This window comes from Lampetra fluviatilis, chromosome 27, assembly GCF_964198595.1.
Source record: "Lampetra fluviatilis chromosome 27, kcLamFluv1.1, whole genome shotgun sequence".
Lineage (NCBI taxonomy): Eukaryota > Metazoa > Chordata > Hyperoartia > Petromyzontiformes > Petromyzontidae > Lampetra > Lampetra fluviatilis.
In genome coordinates, this window is record NC_136301.1 from 6,744,333 (window position 1) to 6,762,285 (window position 17,953).

A 17,953-nucleotide genomic window follows, 5' to 3' on the forward strand; every position below is an offset into this window, starting at 1 on the left:
GAGGCACGGAGCGAACTCTCAAACGTAAAACCCAGCGCTCTCGCCCCTTAACGCTTGGAAGACACGGTGGCTAGGAGATGTTAACCACCACGCCTGGTGTGCAGGAGGTCGTGGGTTCGACGCCGACCCCCGACGCCTGCTGTATGTTTCGGAGTTTGCGTGTCTCTCTCTCATCATGATCATCACGGTGGCTAGGAGATGTTAACCACCTCGCCTGGTGTGCAGGAGGTCGTGGGTTCAACGCCGACCCCGACGCCTGCTGTATGTTTCGGAGTTTGCGTGTCTCTCTCTCTCAACATCATCATCATGGTGGCTAGATGTTTCGGTAAAGTCACGTAGGTAAAACATTAAAATTAATAAAAGTAAAATAAAATAAAAATCACGACGTTTCGGAGGCAACACAAGCCTCCGTCTTCAGGTGTGTTGCCTCCGAAACGTCGTGATTTTTATTTTATTTTACTTTTATTAATTTTAATGTTTTTACCTACATGACTTTACCGAAAAAACCTAGGAATATGAATCCTTGCAGTCACGAAAGCTTCAAATCAAGAATTGGCTAGATGTTAACCACCTCGCCTGGTGTGCAGGAGGTCGTGGGTTCGATGCCTGCTGTATGTTGCGGAGTTTGCGCGTGTCTCTCTCTCCCCGTGGCCACGTGGAATTTTCTCCGGGTCCTCCGGTTTTCCCCTCCACATTGAGAATCGGAGTGCGTTCAGATGATATGGCTGCTATAAATGTCCATGTGATGACAAGCCACTTCGTTGAGCAGTCATTTGTAGCAAGGTCGCTTCTGAAAAAAAGAGCTATATAGCTCAGTGGGCCTTACCTGGTAAAATAAATAAGTTTAGTATTAAAAGTTTCATATTTGTATTGAATCATTAATGACCCCGCCCCCATCAGAGCCCCACCCCCAACCGCGTGACTCACGCCCCTTTCACTGGACCCCTCTCCAGCATAACAAGGATTTATCATCAGCCTCGATTTATATATTTGGAGTTTGCGGTGTCTCTCTCCCCTTCGTCACGTGGGTTTTAGTTATAATAAGACTCTCCACGACAACAGCCATTCACCAGAGAGACTGGTTGCCTCCCAGTGCTGAGTCTATGGGCAGTGCTGAGTTTATGGGCAGTGTTGAGTATATGGGCGGTGTTGAGTCTAAGGGCAGTGTTGAGTCTATGGGTGGTGTTGAGTCTCTGGGCAGGGTTGAGTCTATGGGAAGTGTTGAGTCTATGGGCAGTGTTGAGTCTATGGGCAGTGCTGAGTCTATGAGCAGTGTTGAGTCTATGGGTGGTGTTGAGTCTCTGGGCAGTGTTGAGTCTATGGGCAGTGCTGAGTCTATGAGCAGTGTTGAGTCTATGACTGGTGTTGAGTCTCTGGGCAGTGTTGAGTCTATGGGCAGTGTTGAGTCTATGGGGAGTCTTGGGTCTACGGGGAGTATTGAGTCTATGGACAGTGTGCGTCTATGGGCAGTGGTGAGTCTATGGGCAGTGCTGAATCTATGGGTGGTGTTGAGTCTCTGGGCAGGGTTGAGTCTATGGGAAGTGTTGAGTCTATGGGCAGTGTTGAGTCTATGGGCAGTGCTGAGTCTATGAGCAGTGTTGAGTCTATGGGTGGTGTTGAGTCTCTGGGCAGTGTTGAGTCTATGGGCAGTGCTGAGTCTATGAGCAGTGTTGAGTCTATGGCTGGTGTTGAGTCTCTGGGCAGTGTTGAGTCTATGGGCAGTGTTGAGTCTATGGGGAGTCTTGGGTCTACGGGGAGTATTGAGTCTATGGACAGTGTGCGTCTATGGGCAGTGGTGAGTCTATGGGCAGTGCTGAATCTATGGGTGGTGTTGAGTCTCTGGGCAGGGTTGAGTCTATGGGAAGTGTTGAGTCTATGGGCAGTGTTGAGTCTATGGGCAGTGCTGAGTCTATGAGCAGTGTTGAGTCTATGGGTGGTGTTGAGTCTCTGGGCAGTGTTGAGTCTATGGGCAGTGCTGAGTCTATGAGCAGTGTTGAGTCTATGGCTGGTGTTGAGTCTCTGGGCAGTGTTGAGTCTATGGGCAGTGTTGAGTCTATGGGGAGTCTTGGGTCTACGGGGAGTATTGAGTCTATGGACAGTGTGCGTCTATGGGCAGTGGTGAGTCTATGGGCAGTGCTGAATCTATGGGTAGTGTTGAGTCTATGGGCAGTGTTGAGTCTCTGGGCAGTGTTGAGTCTATGGGCAGTGTTGAGTCTATGGGCAGTGTTGAGTCTCTGGGCAGTGTTGAGTCTATGGGCAGTGTTGAGTCTATGGGCAATGTTGAGTCTATGGGCGGTGTTGAGTCTATGGGCAGTGTTGAGTCTATGGGCAGTGTTGAGTCTATGGGCAATGTTGAGTCTATGGGCGGTGTTGAGTCTATGGGCAGTGTTGAGTCTATGGGCAGTGTTGAGTCTATGGGCAATGTTGAGTCTATAGGCAGTGTTGAGTCTATGGGCAGTGTTGAGTCAATGGGCAGTGTTGAATCTCTGGGCAGTGTTGAGTCTATGGGCAGTGTTGAGTCTATGGGCAGTGTTGAGTCTATGGGCAGTGTTGAGTCTATGGGCAGTGCCGAGTCTATGGGCAGGGAGCTTGTGATCACCGAAAAGATACCTGCGGTGTCCCAATGCCAGTCGGGAGCACGGCGTCGCAACCCGCTGAGGTCCGTCGTCAAACTCTCCCCTCTGCTGTTGTCACGCCCCGCGCTCTACAAGCGCAGCCTCCAACTCTCATCCCCTCTACCTCTCTTTGGCCTTGCTCTTTACACGTGCGTATGTACGTACGTCGAACTTCTTTTGCACCATACATAGCCAACCGCGCTCAATTGGAGGGCCATTGCCACGAACGTCACGAAATACCAAGCTTTTTGAAATACGACCTTACATTAATGCATTTATAGAACAAAGAATACGCAATGTATTTTCGCTGATAAATATACTTACATACAATTGGGGTGGGGGGGGGGGGCACACACTTACCCCCCCCCTTACCCACCCCCCCCGACCCCCCCTTATATCCACCACTGAAGCAGATCCCCGTTCTCTAGTGGCGTTTGTTATTGAGGCATCAAGCCGGCCGCTTCCCACCAGGGAGAGTCCCGGTGGGGGGGGGGTGTGTGTGGATGGTGTGGCGCTTTCCCCCGCCACTGCAAGGCGGCGGTGGGGGCAAAGGGACGCGGGGGTGAAAGGTCACGTGGATGGCGACACTCCGGCGATCGCCGGAGCGGGGAGGCGCTCTCTCTCCGGCTCGATGCTTTAAGCACAAGCGCTGTCATTGAAATCCCCACGCGCTCTCTCTTTTACAACCCCGAGCATCGCCATGGAAACGGACATTGATGTATACAGTGGTATGCACGGGCCATTAATTTGTCTACGGCGGGCTGAGCGTTTTCCGAAAACGGTGTACGATGTTCGTCTTGTGCGGCCTCAGCATCTCCGACGTGGCCATTATGAACCACAGAGAGAGAGAGAGAGACACACAGCCACTCAGACGCAGGACTGTTAATGTAAGATCTCAGCAGTGTCAGCCTGAGCGTCTCCAACACGGCCATTGTGAACCACTCAGAGAGAGAGAGACGGACAACCAGACAATTTTATCTACAACCGTGCCCGAAAACCGCAAGCGTCTAAACGTTGGCCTTATCGAGCCAAGTGGTCAGCTGTTTGCGGTGATCGTATGTGGGTTGAGGTTTCATTTAGGATGTGGAGGAGCCACAAACGTAAGTTCACTGCCGTTTCCCCTCTGTACGAAAACGTCGCAGCGTAGGAACTGTTCTGAAACAGTGGCAGTAGTATGCACGTTTAAATAACAAACGACCCCGACGCATGTGTCAATAACACCGTGGCCTTGACAGGGGAGTGTATATAATAGGTGATGTTTTGGGCAATATCTCGCTCATCTTCGTAGCATACACACACACACAGAGGCCATGGAAATGGATTGGATATCCTTGTGCATTTTACACCAGGGGGCCTGATACGCGTTTGGTGTTCCAAGAAGTGTCGGACTGGCGTAGTGCCGTATATATCGGCCCATTTCCGCCACTGGGTATCACCGCTTGGAAGGCATCGTCAACCATTGCATGTTTTATTATTTAACCCCGGAAGAAAAAAAAACAATTCCAATATGTGGATGATTTAACATTATTTTGGCGTGTCAATCCATTTCCTGAGGTGTTGTTTTTTTCTTTCATTCACCCGCCACAGACCTTTGTCCAACGAGATAGCCCCGTGGAATGCCTTTCTTTGGGACCAGGTTAATGTTCAGCGATGGCCCTTAAAAGCATTGAAACCATGCAGCGAGAAACCGATTAAGCAAACCGCCACGCCATTTTATCGGATGGTGTTAAAAACCGTGCAATGCGCCGCTTAAATGGATAAATTTATATCGTCGTTTGTACGATTTCAGGGGAAACACAATTTCCTTCGTGAAATTGATTCTTCCAGATAATTTTAGTTTTGACCATCCCCCCCGGCCCCCACCCGAGGTGACATTGGCACGGGCGGCAAGGGAGGAGTCTACCGTCAGTACCGCCGTGCGTGTGGTGCGTGTGGTGTGGTGCGTGGCTCACCTCGGGACCAGATCTTTTCCCAGAATGACGGACGTGACGAAGGTCTTGGACTCTTCCATCGCTGCTTCACTGAAAGAGAAAAAGACGCACAATCGACAGGAAGTACAAGAGCAATGGGCTTGCATAATGCGCATGCATAATGAACGTTGGTTACCATATAAATAACCCAAACGGCAACGGATATCCATATTCATTTATATGCATTCATTAATCCCCCCCCCCTACCGTACTTCGCACAAGAAGGGCTCACAAGTGACGTCATCACATCTACCCCTCTATTTAAGGAACGAAACAGGTGGATTTCTCCACAAATCTGGCTGTCGCCTGATGAAGCTGGTTGTAATTACTGGCGAAACATCGTACTCAGATTGTAAATGTTGTGGCTTGGCTCTCCAACACACCGATGTGCTGTACTAGTAACGAATTGGCATGTTCTGTTTACGTGACAAACCTTACTAAGTGACACGATCTAACCCAAAAAACCTCTATTATGGACGATATTGGTCGCGAAAGCCTCCTGCGTGTTGAACTCGCTGAAACAGAGCAGCGACACGAAGCCACTCGTTCATCGCACTGACAAGCGGAGAGCAGCGCGATCGTCTGCACGACGGGAAGGCTCCCGCACAGCGAAGCACCATGGGGAGGCTATTCATCAAGCAAACTATAAAAAAAACGATATATATTTTTTAACTATTCAAACGCCGTGACTGTCCAGGCGGACTATTTCTATTTTACCAGTTGAGGCCCTACCGAGCTGTAAAGCCCTTATTCAGAAGCGGCCAGGCCATCACAAATGATAGCTCAGCGAAGTGGCTTATCGTGTGAAAATGTAAACGCGTGAAGTCGATTCTAAACGTGGAGGGACAAACCGCAGGACCCAGAGGAAAAAATGTAGCCGACCACGGGGAGAGTGAGACACGCAAACTCCAAATGTACAGCAGGCGTCAGGGTCAGGATCAGGCGAGGTAGTTGACATCTCGCCACCGTGGTGCAAAACAAGCTGACGAGCTTGTTCATTTGGATTGCAAGCGGCTACAAAAAAAATTACGCGAGAAGCCGATACAGTTATTCTGTAATGGAGCCTCTATTTAATTAGGAGATTCATAGGCAATATAATAGTTGTAATAACTTATTCGAGTCCTTTACCAATTGGCATGCTGGATGAAGGCTTCCCCCATGCCGTGTCATTATGGCGATTCGAGCTCTATCCTTCATCGTTACAGAAATAGTTGAGACCATTAGCGATGGCTGTGCATTGCCAACGCAAGGAATTGTGACGGAATTAATTGGGAATAATTTTTATCCAGCAGTGAATGGATTGTGGCTGCTCATGATGTGATGACTGTATGATGATGACAGGCGCCACGGTGGCGAGATGTTAACTCGTCTGGCATACAGGAGGTCGTGGGGTCGATCTCAACCCTGACGCCTGCTGATGTATATTTGGAGTTTGCGTGTCTCTCTCTCTCTCCCCGTGGTTGCGTGGGTTTTTCTCCAGGCGCTCCGGTTTTTCCCTCGGCGTGCATAATCACTATAAATAGCTCAGTGGGCATGGCCTGGTAAAATAAGTTTTGTATTTCTACTGAATAATCAATGCCTCCCCCCAAACCAAACGAGCCCCCCCCCAAACTGCACAGCGTGACTTACACCCCTTCCCCTGGACGCCTCTCCAGCATAACACGGATTTATCATCAGCCTCGATTTATCCGCTGCTGTAGGAAGGCACCAGCACGCCCGTCTACCATCATCATCCTTTATGGATCTGTGATGCCAAACTCCGATCTCACGGCTGCACGTCAAACCATCTCATAACTCCATTTCCGTGATGGTGGTGGGTGTCCTCTTTATCTCGCACCTCCGATTGGCACGGTTGGCGACGTACGGTGCGAAAGAAGTTCAACGTACATTCGTACGTTTCCCTTCTATCCGCAATTACGCCACTAATTGTGTCCACGGGTCAAATCAAAGGAATAACTGCGTCTCTGGCAAAAGGTCAGACGATGCCTAATCTGGCCCCGGTGTTGCCTCTGCTAGAGAAGCCGTGCGCAGCCGAAAATTTCAGCGCCAAATACCAACCGTGCGAGACCCTGTGCCCACACACCGACGGCACCGGACTATGTCGGTGGGTGACGAACTCGAAGAAAGTAAAATAATTATTGAATCTAAACTAAGAGAAAATTTTGATTTAAAGCTTTCGTGACTGCAGGGATTCATATTCTTGGTTCTTTCGGTAAAGTCACGTAGAAGGGAAACAATAAAATAATAAAAATATAAAAAATAAAATTCTCACGACATTTCGACTGCAACACAAGCAATCATCATCACCTGCCAGCCCTGCAAGATGATAATTGCTTGTGTTGCAGTCGAAACGTCGTGAGAATTTAATTGTTTTATTATTTTTATTATTTTATTGTTTCCCTTCTACGTGACTTTACCGAAAGAACCAAGAATATAATTGGTGACTGCTTCAACACCTGAGCTATCTAGCGCTTTTTCAGAAGCGACCTCGCCACAAATGATAGCTCAATGAAGTGGCTCGTCATCACGTGGAAATTTACACAGGCCAAGTACTCTCAACGCCTGATGTTGATTCGAAATGTGGATGGAAAAAGCGGAGGTCCCGGAGAAAAATCCACACCACCACGGAGAGAGAGACACGCAAACTCCAAATATACAGGCGTCAGGGTCGGGATCGAAACCACGACCTCCTGCATACCAGGCGAGGTAGTTAATATCTTGCCACCGCGGCAACCAATTACCTAAAAAAATATGTATTTGCTCAGACCGTGATCGACTTTCCCGGCATCAACTTACGGAGCTCCTTACAGGCTATCACCATAGCAGCCGGCCCTGCAAGAGCTCACTTCACAACAAAAGGGGGGCGGCAGAGGTGGCCGGGTGGCTCAGAGCACTGATCCGCCACCACTGAGAGACTCGGTTCACGTGAGGACAGTCGGCACTTGGCAGCATGGTCATTCGAACCCTTTAAAGCGCACTGCCAAAGCGTTCCGGTTGTTTTGGGGTATTTTTACACTGAAAGTTGATTTCAGCAACACTTGCCGCCGCCGTGTTTGCTGGCTGCGAGTTAAATGATTTTTCACGTTGTATGGGAACCTCATTTGCCAGTAAAAATATGATAATTGTTTTTTTGTTTGTTTTTTTTTTGGTTTTATGCAAACATGACTCCTTGTAAAAAGGTGTCAGTTTTGTTGCCAGATAGAAGGGTAAAAAAACAATTATCAGATTTTTCACGTGGTTTTTTTTCTCTCTCTCCAGTATTTGGTACCTTTCTCAGGAGTTCCATCTGTGTTCGCTCCATCGCAATACCTTTCCACATTGTCAACTGTCGTTTATTGTAATTTGTGAAAGCATTTTAAAATATATATATATAATTCTAAAGGAAAGTATAATTCTTCTTGGTTCTTTCGGTAAAGTCACGTAGAAGGGAAGTAATAAAATAATACAAATAAAACATAATAAAATAAAATTAAATTATGTTTTATTTGTATTATTTTATTACTTCCCTTCTACGTGACTTTACCGAAAGAACCAAGAAGATGAATCCCTGCAGTCACGAAAGAAGCTTTAAATCGAAATGTTATGATGTTTTATTTATTATTTCATTATTTCCCTTCTACGTGACTTTACCGAAAGAACCAAGAAGATGAATCCCTGCAGTCACGAAAGAAGCTTTAAATCGAAAGTATAATTGCGAAGGGCCTTGGGCTGAGAAAAATGTTTGCCAACAGCTTTGCTCGTGTTTGTAAATGTTACGGAAATCGACGGACATTGTATCCACCAGTCCACATCTCTTCCCGATGTTCACATCCCATCGCACCCAACGCGCATCCCCACACGTCGCCAGGGGCAGAACGGCCCTCATCGCTCGAGGCCGCGGTCTCTTGGTGTCGCACTCATTACACACAAAGTGCACGCCACAAATGAACCGCAATACTTTTCCGATCTCGTCAAGGAGCACAAACCATCACTACTCTGGTCATCCTTGCAGCAGCAGCAGCAGCAGCAGCTTTTGGCTGCCCATTGAACAAAGAGGGTCACCGCATCACGAGCTACTCGCTAAACAGCACTCGCCCCAACAGTCTGTGAAGGCTACACGGGGTGGGTGGGGGGAGAGTGATCTTTGTCTTTGTCTCGTGCGCAGTGTTGTGAGTTGCCACCTGAGAAGTCCTCCCGGGGGAGAGTAGGCGTAGCACTTGAGCGTGGGGTACTGCGGGCGGAGCATGAAGGACAAGATGGCAGCGGTTCCCGCCCCGAGGGAGTGGCCCACGATGACCAGGTGGTAGTGCTTCGTGCCTCGGCCCTGCAAAACGGAGTGATTACACACACACACAAAGACAAAGATACCACCCTCCCCTCCGCCCGATAGCCTTTAACAGACTGTTGGGGCAAGTGCTGTTTTAGCGAGTATCAGCACATATGTGGCACGTGAGGTGGTGGGTGACCAGTAACCACGCCGGGCCGCCTTTGTCTCCCCAGTGGCAATGTTTACTACGCACTGCACCAGGTACTCGTCTGAGGCTGATTCGACCTAGGGGAGGCGCAGAACCGGTTCAGATAATTGTCGTCGGTGTCGGCCATGAGCGGGGTTAGAACTCGGGTCAGCGGAGTTCATAGCACGACACGCTAATCGCTACACTACCGCTCGCCACACGCACACACGTAGCCCCACGCCAACAACAACACACGTACACAAACAAAACAACAATATACCATAAGTTTGGACTTTTGTTGACAAAAAATGTTCATGTACGACTAAAGAGGGCCTAATTTATATTCTGGCAGGCAGACTTTCCCACACTCCCTGGCTCGAGAGGAGGAGTCGTGCTGACGTTTGGCATAAAATGGAGTAATCCTCGTTAATTTCCATCGCGATTGCCATTTTTTCCCCCAGCGAATGCCAGCAAAAACTACACGTCAGTTGACACTTGACATTCAATCTCACCAACGAGCCGGTCTACAAAAAATTATTCGATGTCCATATGAATTCCAAAAAAGCCTCTGCCGAATACAAAATCTGCCTACGATCTTGCCATTCCCATAAAACCGCAGGTGTGAGAGAGGGGGAGAACTTGAGCAGATCTTTTCTCCGCCCCCCCCCCCCCCCCCCCCGTGGTACAGTACTGCTTTACGGCTGATGGGGCATCACGCGTGAGGTAAGAATCACTTAAGGCTTGCGTTACGCAACGGGCCACGGGAGTCCGTATGAACCCACACGAGCGTGGCCGAGCATCGTGACGAGCGGTGGGCGTGCACGCGGTGCAATGCGGTAACGTCGGTGATTTATGGGAGCTCCCCACCCCCCCCCGCCCGGTTTCGTTTAAATTGATACACCGCAACAACCGTGCGCACTCGCAAGCGTACATCGGCAGTCACTTGTTTTTTTTTATTCGACTAAAACCGGTGATTTGTACGCGATAGCGCGCCAGGGCATGTTAACAAGTCACTCGTCGCCCCCGCGATTAGATGATCCGTCACGGCTTAGGGGTCAACGCTTCGATTCGAGAAACCCATGGGAGTTTTTTTGTCACATTCCTACCATCTCCTTAGTGTCGATTTTTTGTTCGTTCTGTCTGGGGTTTGTCCCCTCCATTAGCCTAAGTGTGACATTAGCATAACATTCAAATATCATTTACATAAATTGCAAATTACGCAACTCCCACGCACGCGACTTTTATGCGTGTGCAACGTGGGTGCGGGAGGAGATTTGAATCGACGAATCGCTGTGTCGTTAACACGGCCAGCCATCGAACCAAAGCGGTCACCCCATCGCGCGCTTTCAGATGCGGCCGTCTGGAACTGCTCTCCTTTCTGATTTTAGGAAGACACTGGAGCTGTGTTCACTTTTAAATCGAAATTGAAAACTCGTTTCTTTAGAACTGCTTTTTTGTGTTTAGTTTGTTGTCCTTCCCCCGCACATCCGATGAGCACGATTGGCTACGTACGGTGCGAAATAAGTTCAACATACTTACCAAGACAAATACAAAGATCCCCTGTTATAGCCTTAACGGACTGTTGAGGCAAGTGCTATTAGCGAGCACCTACGAAGGCCAGCATGGTACATCAGGGGGTGTGTGGCCAGCCGCACACCCGACTGCCTTTGTCTTCCCAGTGGCGATGATTTTTACACACTGCACTAGGCACTCATTTGAGGTTGGAGTCGACCTAAGGGAGGCCCAGGACCGGTTCAAATAATCGTCGCTGGTGTTGGTGGCCGTGAGCGGGAATCGAACTTGGGTCACCGGGTTTGTAGCGCAGCGCAGCACGCTAACCGCTTTGACACCACCGCTCCCCACTACCATACCTGTCAACCCATGCGGTTTACCCCGTAGTCTTATACAGGGGAATTCAGTTTTCAGGTCCATATGGCGTACAGCCGTTTCATTGCGGGCAACATTTTTCGTCTTATTTTTGTGTGTTTTTCCCTTGTGATGGTGGGACTTTGTAGGATGAACGTTAAGTTTTATAAGGGGCACAGGGTGACCAATGAGGTCTGAATTGATCTGTAAGAAGGTAGTGCACTGATACGGGGTTGACAGGTATGTAGTGGTGAATGTACAAGTGGTGAGTGTAGTAGTGGTGATTGTCTATCTGTTTGTGTTTCTCCCTTGTGATGGGACTTTGTAGGACGAACGTTCAGATTTATTAGAGGCACGGGGTGAGCAATAAGGTCTGAATTGGTCTGTAATAAGGCAGGGCACTGACAAGGGGTTGACAGGCATGCGCTCTGACTGCCGTGAGCGAGTTTAACAGGTGAGGCTTTTGTGACCAACATCATCCACAGTAGAGGTGTGATTGGGTTTGTTTTGGTGAGATCGTGAGAGACTCCCCCCGCCCACGACCAAAGCCCTCGCCAAACTCTCACACACGCCTCGCGGTGAAACGGATCCACCCGTGTGGCTCCTGCTCAAACGATCCGAAGTCGTCACTCTCCAGAGTGGACGTCCCCCCCTCCCCTCCTCTTGCACGTTCCCTCCCCGTGGCGACCCACGCCGTCGTTCGTCACCCCCGGCGGGCGCCATCCCCCTGGGGTAGACCGTGGCCTACCCCAGGGCCAGTTATTTTTAAACTCGTTAATTTTTTAAACTCGTTTTTTTTTTAACACACCAGGTACGCTATATAGCCCGCCGAGCTGTGTAGCTCTTTTTTTCAGAAGCGGCCTGGCCACAAATTGTGGCCCAACGAAGTGGCTTAGCATCACGTGGAAATTGTTATCAGCCAGACACTTGAAACGTGCGTTGATGCTACATGTGGAGGGAAAACCCGGGGGTTTGATCCCCAGCAGTCAACACGATCGATCCATGTGTTCGTCGTTCGGTCACTCAGTTTCAGCTGGGCTATCCACCAATTGCTTACCTGGTCAAATAAAAAATAGTTTTGTTTCGTTTTAAATCGAGCAAACTACTGTTCATGGCCGTGTTAGCTCGCGCTGAAGCAAATTGAGACGTGGCGGTGCAACGCGTTGAACAAAACACTTTCGAGCGCAAGAACCTGCACTGACCAGGTCTCGTCCGAAGGCCTGGGATAGAATCATCTCCTCTTCAAGCTTCTTCTTAACGTACTTGGCAGAGAAAACCATTCCCTGAAGAGCGACAGGCGACACACAACACAGGCAATGCATGAGGTACGGGATCACACGCCGACGCTGCCTTCGCCACAGCAACACGGGCGCAGACTTAAGAGCACAGCGGCGCGGCGTAAAGCCCTGCATTCGAACTGGTGCAACGGGGCGGCGCATTGACAAGACTGTTTGTTCCACCGATTCAACCGGCTTTCATCGCTCAACGCACCTCGATCGCGTGACCAGCAACCGGCTCACACCTGGCGAAGTTATCCAGTCTGCGTTTCATTTCGATGCGGTCATTTGTGACCAGGCTGAGCCCAAAGACAAATATCCCCCTGTATAGCCTGTAACAGAATGTTGGGGCAAGTGCTGTTGGCGAGCACCTATGGAGGCCGGTACGGCACACGAAGGGGGGTGGGTGGCCAGCACCACGTCCGGCCGCCTTTGTCTCGCGATGTTTGAGGCTGAGTCGACCTAGGGGAGGTCCAGGACCGGCTCAGATAATCGTCACTGGCGTTGGCCATGAGCGGGAATCGAACTTGGGTCACCGAGTATCATAGCGCAGCACGCTAACCACTTCACTACCGCTCCCCACAATCGTTCACACCTGGCGAAGTTATCCAGTCTGGGTTTTATTTCGATGCAGTCACTTGTGACCAGGCTGAGCCCACAGACACACAAACGTACACACAGACACATGCACAGTTGCTTGAGAACGTGGTTCTTTGGGATTTGGAGCCTCACGAGCCCCAAGTAGTGTCCGTGGTGGGCTCAGCATCCCGACAACCCTCGGTGGGTATCTCACCCACACGGCCAGCTTTGCCGGCGCTAACCTACGGGCTCCCAAAAGCTGCAAGCCGTAGCAGCACATTGCACCGGTACAAAACAGCGGCTCATATTTTTCCTCAGAAAACCGAGGGTTACTATAAAAATTTGGAATAAATGTAAAGAATTCGTACAATAGTTGACATTTCGTGGGAAGTTTTTGTAAAAATTGCAATTACTTGGAAATTAATAAAATGGTGTGTTGGAGAGTAAATCCACGACATTTTCAATTTGAGTATGATGTTTCGCTGGTAAATACATCCAGCATCATCGGGTGATTTGCCAGAATAGTGAAGCCATCCACCTCTCTCTGATCTCTGGACCCATCTGTCCTCAGACGTTCACCATCTGACACTGTTTTAGCCCGATGCATGAGCGTCTTGATGAGAGAGGATTTCTGTGCAGGGTGATGATGCGAATCTGCATTCCGATAGGCATCAGTGTGCGTTTCCTTTCGGTAAACGCTGTGTGTTATTTTACCATTTTGGCCACTGTCCGAGCAAAATATCCAGGAATGGGAGTGTGCAATTCACCTCCATTTCCATGGTAAACTGGATGGCTGGGTTTTGCGAATTGACATTATCTAGAAATGCATTAAGTGTATCTTTACCATGTGGCCAGACAACCAAAGCGTTATCCACATATCTTGAACGACTGCTTCGTGACGTTATTTATTCAGGATCGTCATCTCGCACTCACATGGCATTGCGGCTCTTGAAATATTGAGCGTTTTATTTACCGAATTCGAAAAAATGTCTCATCTTGTTATTTTGGTTGCCGACCCCTGACCCAAGCCATTCTTGCTGTGAGAAAGGCCTGGGGCAGCACATTGGCGAGATGTTAACTCATTCACCTGGTATACAGGAGGTTGTGGGTTTGATCCAGACTCTGACACCTGTATAAGATTTGGATTTTGCATGTTCTCCCCGTGGTCACGTGGATTTTTCTCCGGGTCCTCTGTTTTTTTCCCTCCACATTTAGAATCAGCATTTAAGAGTATATGGCTGCAATAATTGTCCACACGCTTCGTTGAGCTATCATTTGTGGCCCAGGTCACTTCTGAAAAAGAGCTAAATATCTCGGTGGGGATTACTTGGTAAAAATAAAAAAAACAGCTGCAGCCACCCTCTGAAGAATTCACCCTGTCGTGGGATGCACTGGATATGAACGGCAAAGCTCTCTCTACCTTGTGCCCGAGCCACGTGCCAGGATGTCCTTCCACCGGCAAGGGTTCAGCGTCGCCTGTCAGGTCCGTGAGGGCATCCTGAAGGAGACAAAGCACACAGCCACGCGTCGCGCCGTGGAGGTGGAGACCGGGTAGTGGATAACACATATACAGCATGATTTTTTCAAATATATATAAAAAATATAACAATACGACAGCATATAGCATTGAAAAACAACAATGATTAATTGTAAGGTGGGCAAGAGACTTCCGTGAAGCAATATCCACTGTTGTACAGTACTTCTATGCTCCCAAACTTCAGCAAACACCACAGTGAGCAGCGCGGTGAAGTATGGTCAAGTAAACCCACCCCCATGGCCTGCACGGCATTGGAGGGAGGGGGCCCTCATCCAGCAGTGGATTGACAAACGAGCGTACATGGGCATGCACCAATTGAAATCACGGCCAATTTGAAATATTCAACCCAAGTGTCTTTGTCATGCTCAAGCAATCGAATCACCTCCTGTTCCGATTCGATCTAACGTACCAAAGGGTAACACACCGATACGAGCGCGTGCAGTTAAGGGTCAGAATCATTCTCCCTTGGCATCGACACGTCATTTGCACCGTCCACTCCGCCGCCAGTGCATGGTGTCCATTGCGTTTCGACGGGAGAGACGCCGTCTATTTACGGGAACGACGGCAGGTTCAAGCTTCGCGTGCCCCGGTGACACTGCGTGTGTGACATGTCGCAGCGCCCACCTGGCCTCAGCGACAGCCACGCGGTCGCGATAGAGAATATCTCACCACGTAAACCGTTTGACGGCGGTGGCGGAATTATCTTTTTTTGTTGTGTGGTTAGTTTGTTGTCCTTCCACGCACCTTCCGATGAGCACGGATGGCTACGTACGGTGCGAGAGAAGTTCAACGTACGACACCGAGGGAGATGAGAACCGTGAGGGCGGTCATTTTGACGCGCGCGTGTACGCGTGCAGCGAATTGTTCGTCACCGGAGGCGCACCTTGAGCGAGAGCGTCCCCCGCACACTCACGACAACGCGCTTCTTGTCGTGATCCACGGCCACGTAGAAGGGCGTCTCGTAGACCTGCGGCCGCCACAAAGAAACACGCGCGGGACCGAAGGGGGCATCCAGCGTCAGGGGTCGAGCAGCCGTGGCAATAGCCCCCGGGGTCTTCGCCGCAGAGAAGGGGGCAACCCCCCCGCCCCCCCTCTCTGAGTTCGATTCGCCGACTCGGGCCCGTTTTTCATCACTATCAATATCGTCATCAATTATCGTCACTTTAATCATCAATATCAGGCAGCCCCCTGAGTTCGATTCCCTGAACTCCGGCGCCTTTTTCATCATCATCATGACCATCAATCATTGTCACTTTAATCATCAACATCAGCCAGAATCATCTTTGTCGGCAACGTCACAAGATGCGGCTTAAACTGCATCCGCACAATCCATGGCAGATGCGGATACCTGATGCACAAATGGAACATAAAACATCTCTCCAGTAGTAGTGTGCCGCTGTGGTCATCCAGAACGGACCATTCAACGTATAACGACGCAATGCCCCATCGACAAACACGGCGCTACAACTCTACTGTTCCTGACGCGTTCTAAAGGTGATGTCCAAAAAAAACCTTCATAATAATAATGAATAAATACTCCGGATTTATAATGCGCATTCAATCATAGGATCCCAATTATTACGGATAATATTGGTCACGAAAGCCCACGTGTTATACGAACATACATTTGTCCCGACGATTTCCTGCCGTCATGCTAAAATCGAACTCGCAATCTGCTCACCCAGCCCTGCAACGGGTAGGTTTGACGCGCACAAAATATTAACGTACCGCAGCCAAATGTTTTACTTTTTAAATTTACCGCAAATTAAACATGCACATTACTTGCCTGTTCATGACACCTAAAAAGGCCAATCACTCTTGACTATCACCTGGCTAAAAAGAAAAATCATACCAATCACTTGAAAAGCCTCTCTCTCTCTCGAGATTACGCGGAGGACATTAAACGATGCATTGTATGGAATGGACCAAGAGTCTCGGTGGACCTAAACAAAGGTCATCAATCACAAGCAATGACAGATCTGAATGGGTTCACAACTGGTTGAACGGCACCAATTGCAAGACAATACGAGTGCCACGGTCGGCTACGTACGGCGCGAAAGAAGCTCAACGTACACACACACACCCAGCGGGCTCTCACATGGCTAAAGAAAGGAGATTGATGATTTGTCTCTCTCACATCCCCATTTCCCAATGCTATTCTTCCATTTGGTTGCTCAAGATTCCCCCCCCCCCGATCTCATCTTTATTCCATCGCGACCTGAAAGATAACAATATCTAGTCCGCGCTTCAAACTCGGTTTTCCCGATCTCATCTTTTATTCCATCGCGACCTCAAAGATAACAACATCTAGTGCACTCTTCAAGCTCGGTTTCTCGATCTCATCTTTATTCCATCGCGACCTCAAAGATAACAACATCCAGTCCGCGCTTCAAGCTCGGTTCCCCCGTGCCGCGGTAGTCTTAAGACTCTCACGGCTGAAAGCTAAGTGTTAAATCTCAGTCGCCGTGCGTGTGTGTGTGCGGTGCGCGTGCATGCACCGGCTTAAATGGGTCCATGTGTTTTTCAGAGAGATGGGGGGTGGGGGGGGAATCGTCACGTTCATTTGTCTCTTTTGAACAACCGTGATACCGCGCGTAGTTGGCTGTACACACACGGGGCGACGACATTGCATGTCCACGGGCTGGATAACAACGGCGAGTGAACCCCCCCCCCCCCCCCCCGGGACAATCATTTAGTCGTGTAGGGGGGCGAGAGCGACAGCGGTGATGAAAAGCTCACATTACAGCGCAGTAGTTTCCAACAGAAAAATAATGACACGGGCACTATTAACCTCTGGCTGTGACACAACAGGTTGCAGCAGCAGCAGCAGCGCACCTTTGGTAATGCTTATATTTGGGTTTGCCAAAAAATTAACCCGTAATAACAAAGTTTTTCACTATAAATCCTTTATATGCGTGGCGGCTAGAGTCCTCTCGTCCTCTGGCTTGAGATGGCTGCCACCTATGGGTCAGATGATTGCCTGCCACCATTAAGCAATTGGTAATTAAATATAATTTATTTTTTCCTAAAAAGTGTAAAATTTTGGAAAAAAAAATTCACGAAAATAAATTGTCACGCACAACGAGTCTGTGTGCAAAATGTCAACTCGATTGGATCACGGAAAGTGGGTTAAAAAACGACCGAAATATTTGCACGGTCGTAAGCGCGCAAGCAAGCAAGCAAGTGAACTTAATATGAAGGATTTAAAAAGACATCTCCTCGCCTCCGATGACGAACAGGCGCCGTGCTCCGCCAAATACAAACAGAGAGAGCCCCCACGCATATCCCCGAGCAGACCAGCTGGGACGAGTGGCGTTCGCGAGCAACCTGTTAAAGCGGGAAACAGCGCACAGACGTGCGGCATGGCCAGCACCATGCCCAGCCGGTCGCGAGCCCTGATGTTGATACACCGCACCAGGCACCCGTTTCAGGTCGAGTCGACCTCAGGGAGGCCCAGATATTCGTCACCGAAGTTGGCTGTGAGCGGGAGTCAAGCTCGGGCATGCCGGGTTCGTGGCGCCGTGCGTTAACCACTGCACCACCGCTCCCCCGCTGTGCTCCATCACGCTCCCCTACGTGTCTCTGCTCGTCACCCAGAAACACGGCGCGCTTTGCACGCGGCTCCCTAATTAGACAAAGGCCCCCCGTGTATCCTTAACAGACTGTTGGAGGCAAG

The 17,953-nt window shown here is 49.5% G+C and overlaps 1 protein-coding gene across 5 annotated transcripts in view; it reads right to left on the minus strand.

The window, feature by feature from the left end:
• Positions 1–17,953, minus strand: part of DAGLA (diacylglycerol lipase alpha) — a 103,604-nt gene that overhangs the window by 16,628 nt on the left and 69,023 nt on the right. For all 5 annotated transcript variants that reach the window (XM_078869153.1, XM_078869154.1, XM_078869157.1 and 2 more), the window contains 5 exons: positions 15,161–15,244; positions 14,161–14,238; positions 12,087–12,167; positions 8,746–8,888; positions 4,568–4,636 (listed from right to left, as the gene is read on the minus strand). In XM_078869153.1, the coding sequence (XP_078725279.1) occupies positions 4,568–4,636; positions 8,746–8,888; positions 12,087–12,167; positions 14,161–14,238; positions 15,161–15,244 (455 nt within the window). The remainder of the gene's footprint in view (positions 1–4,567; positions 4,637–8,745; positions 8,889–12,086; positions 12,168–14,160; positions 14,239–15,160; positions 15,245–17,953) is intronic.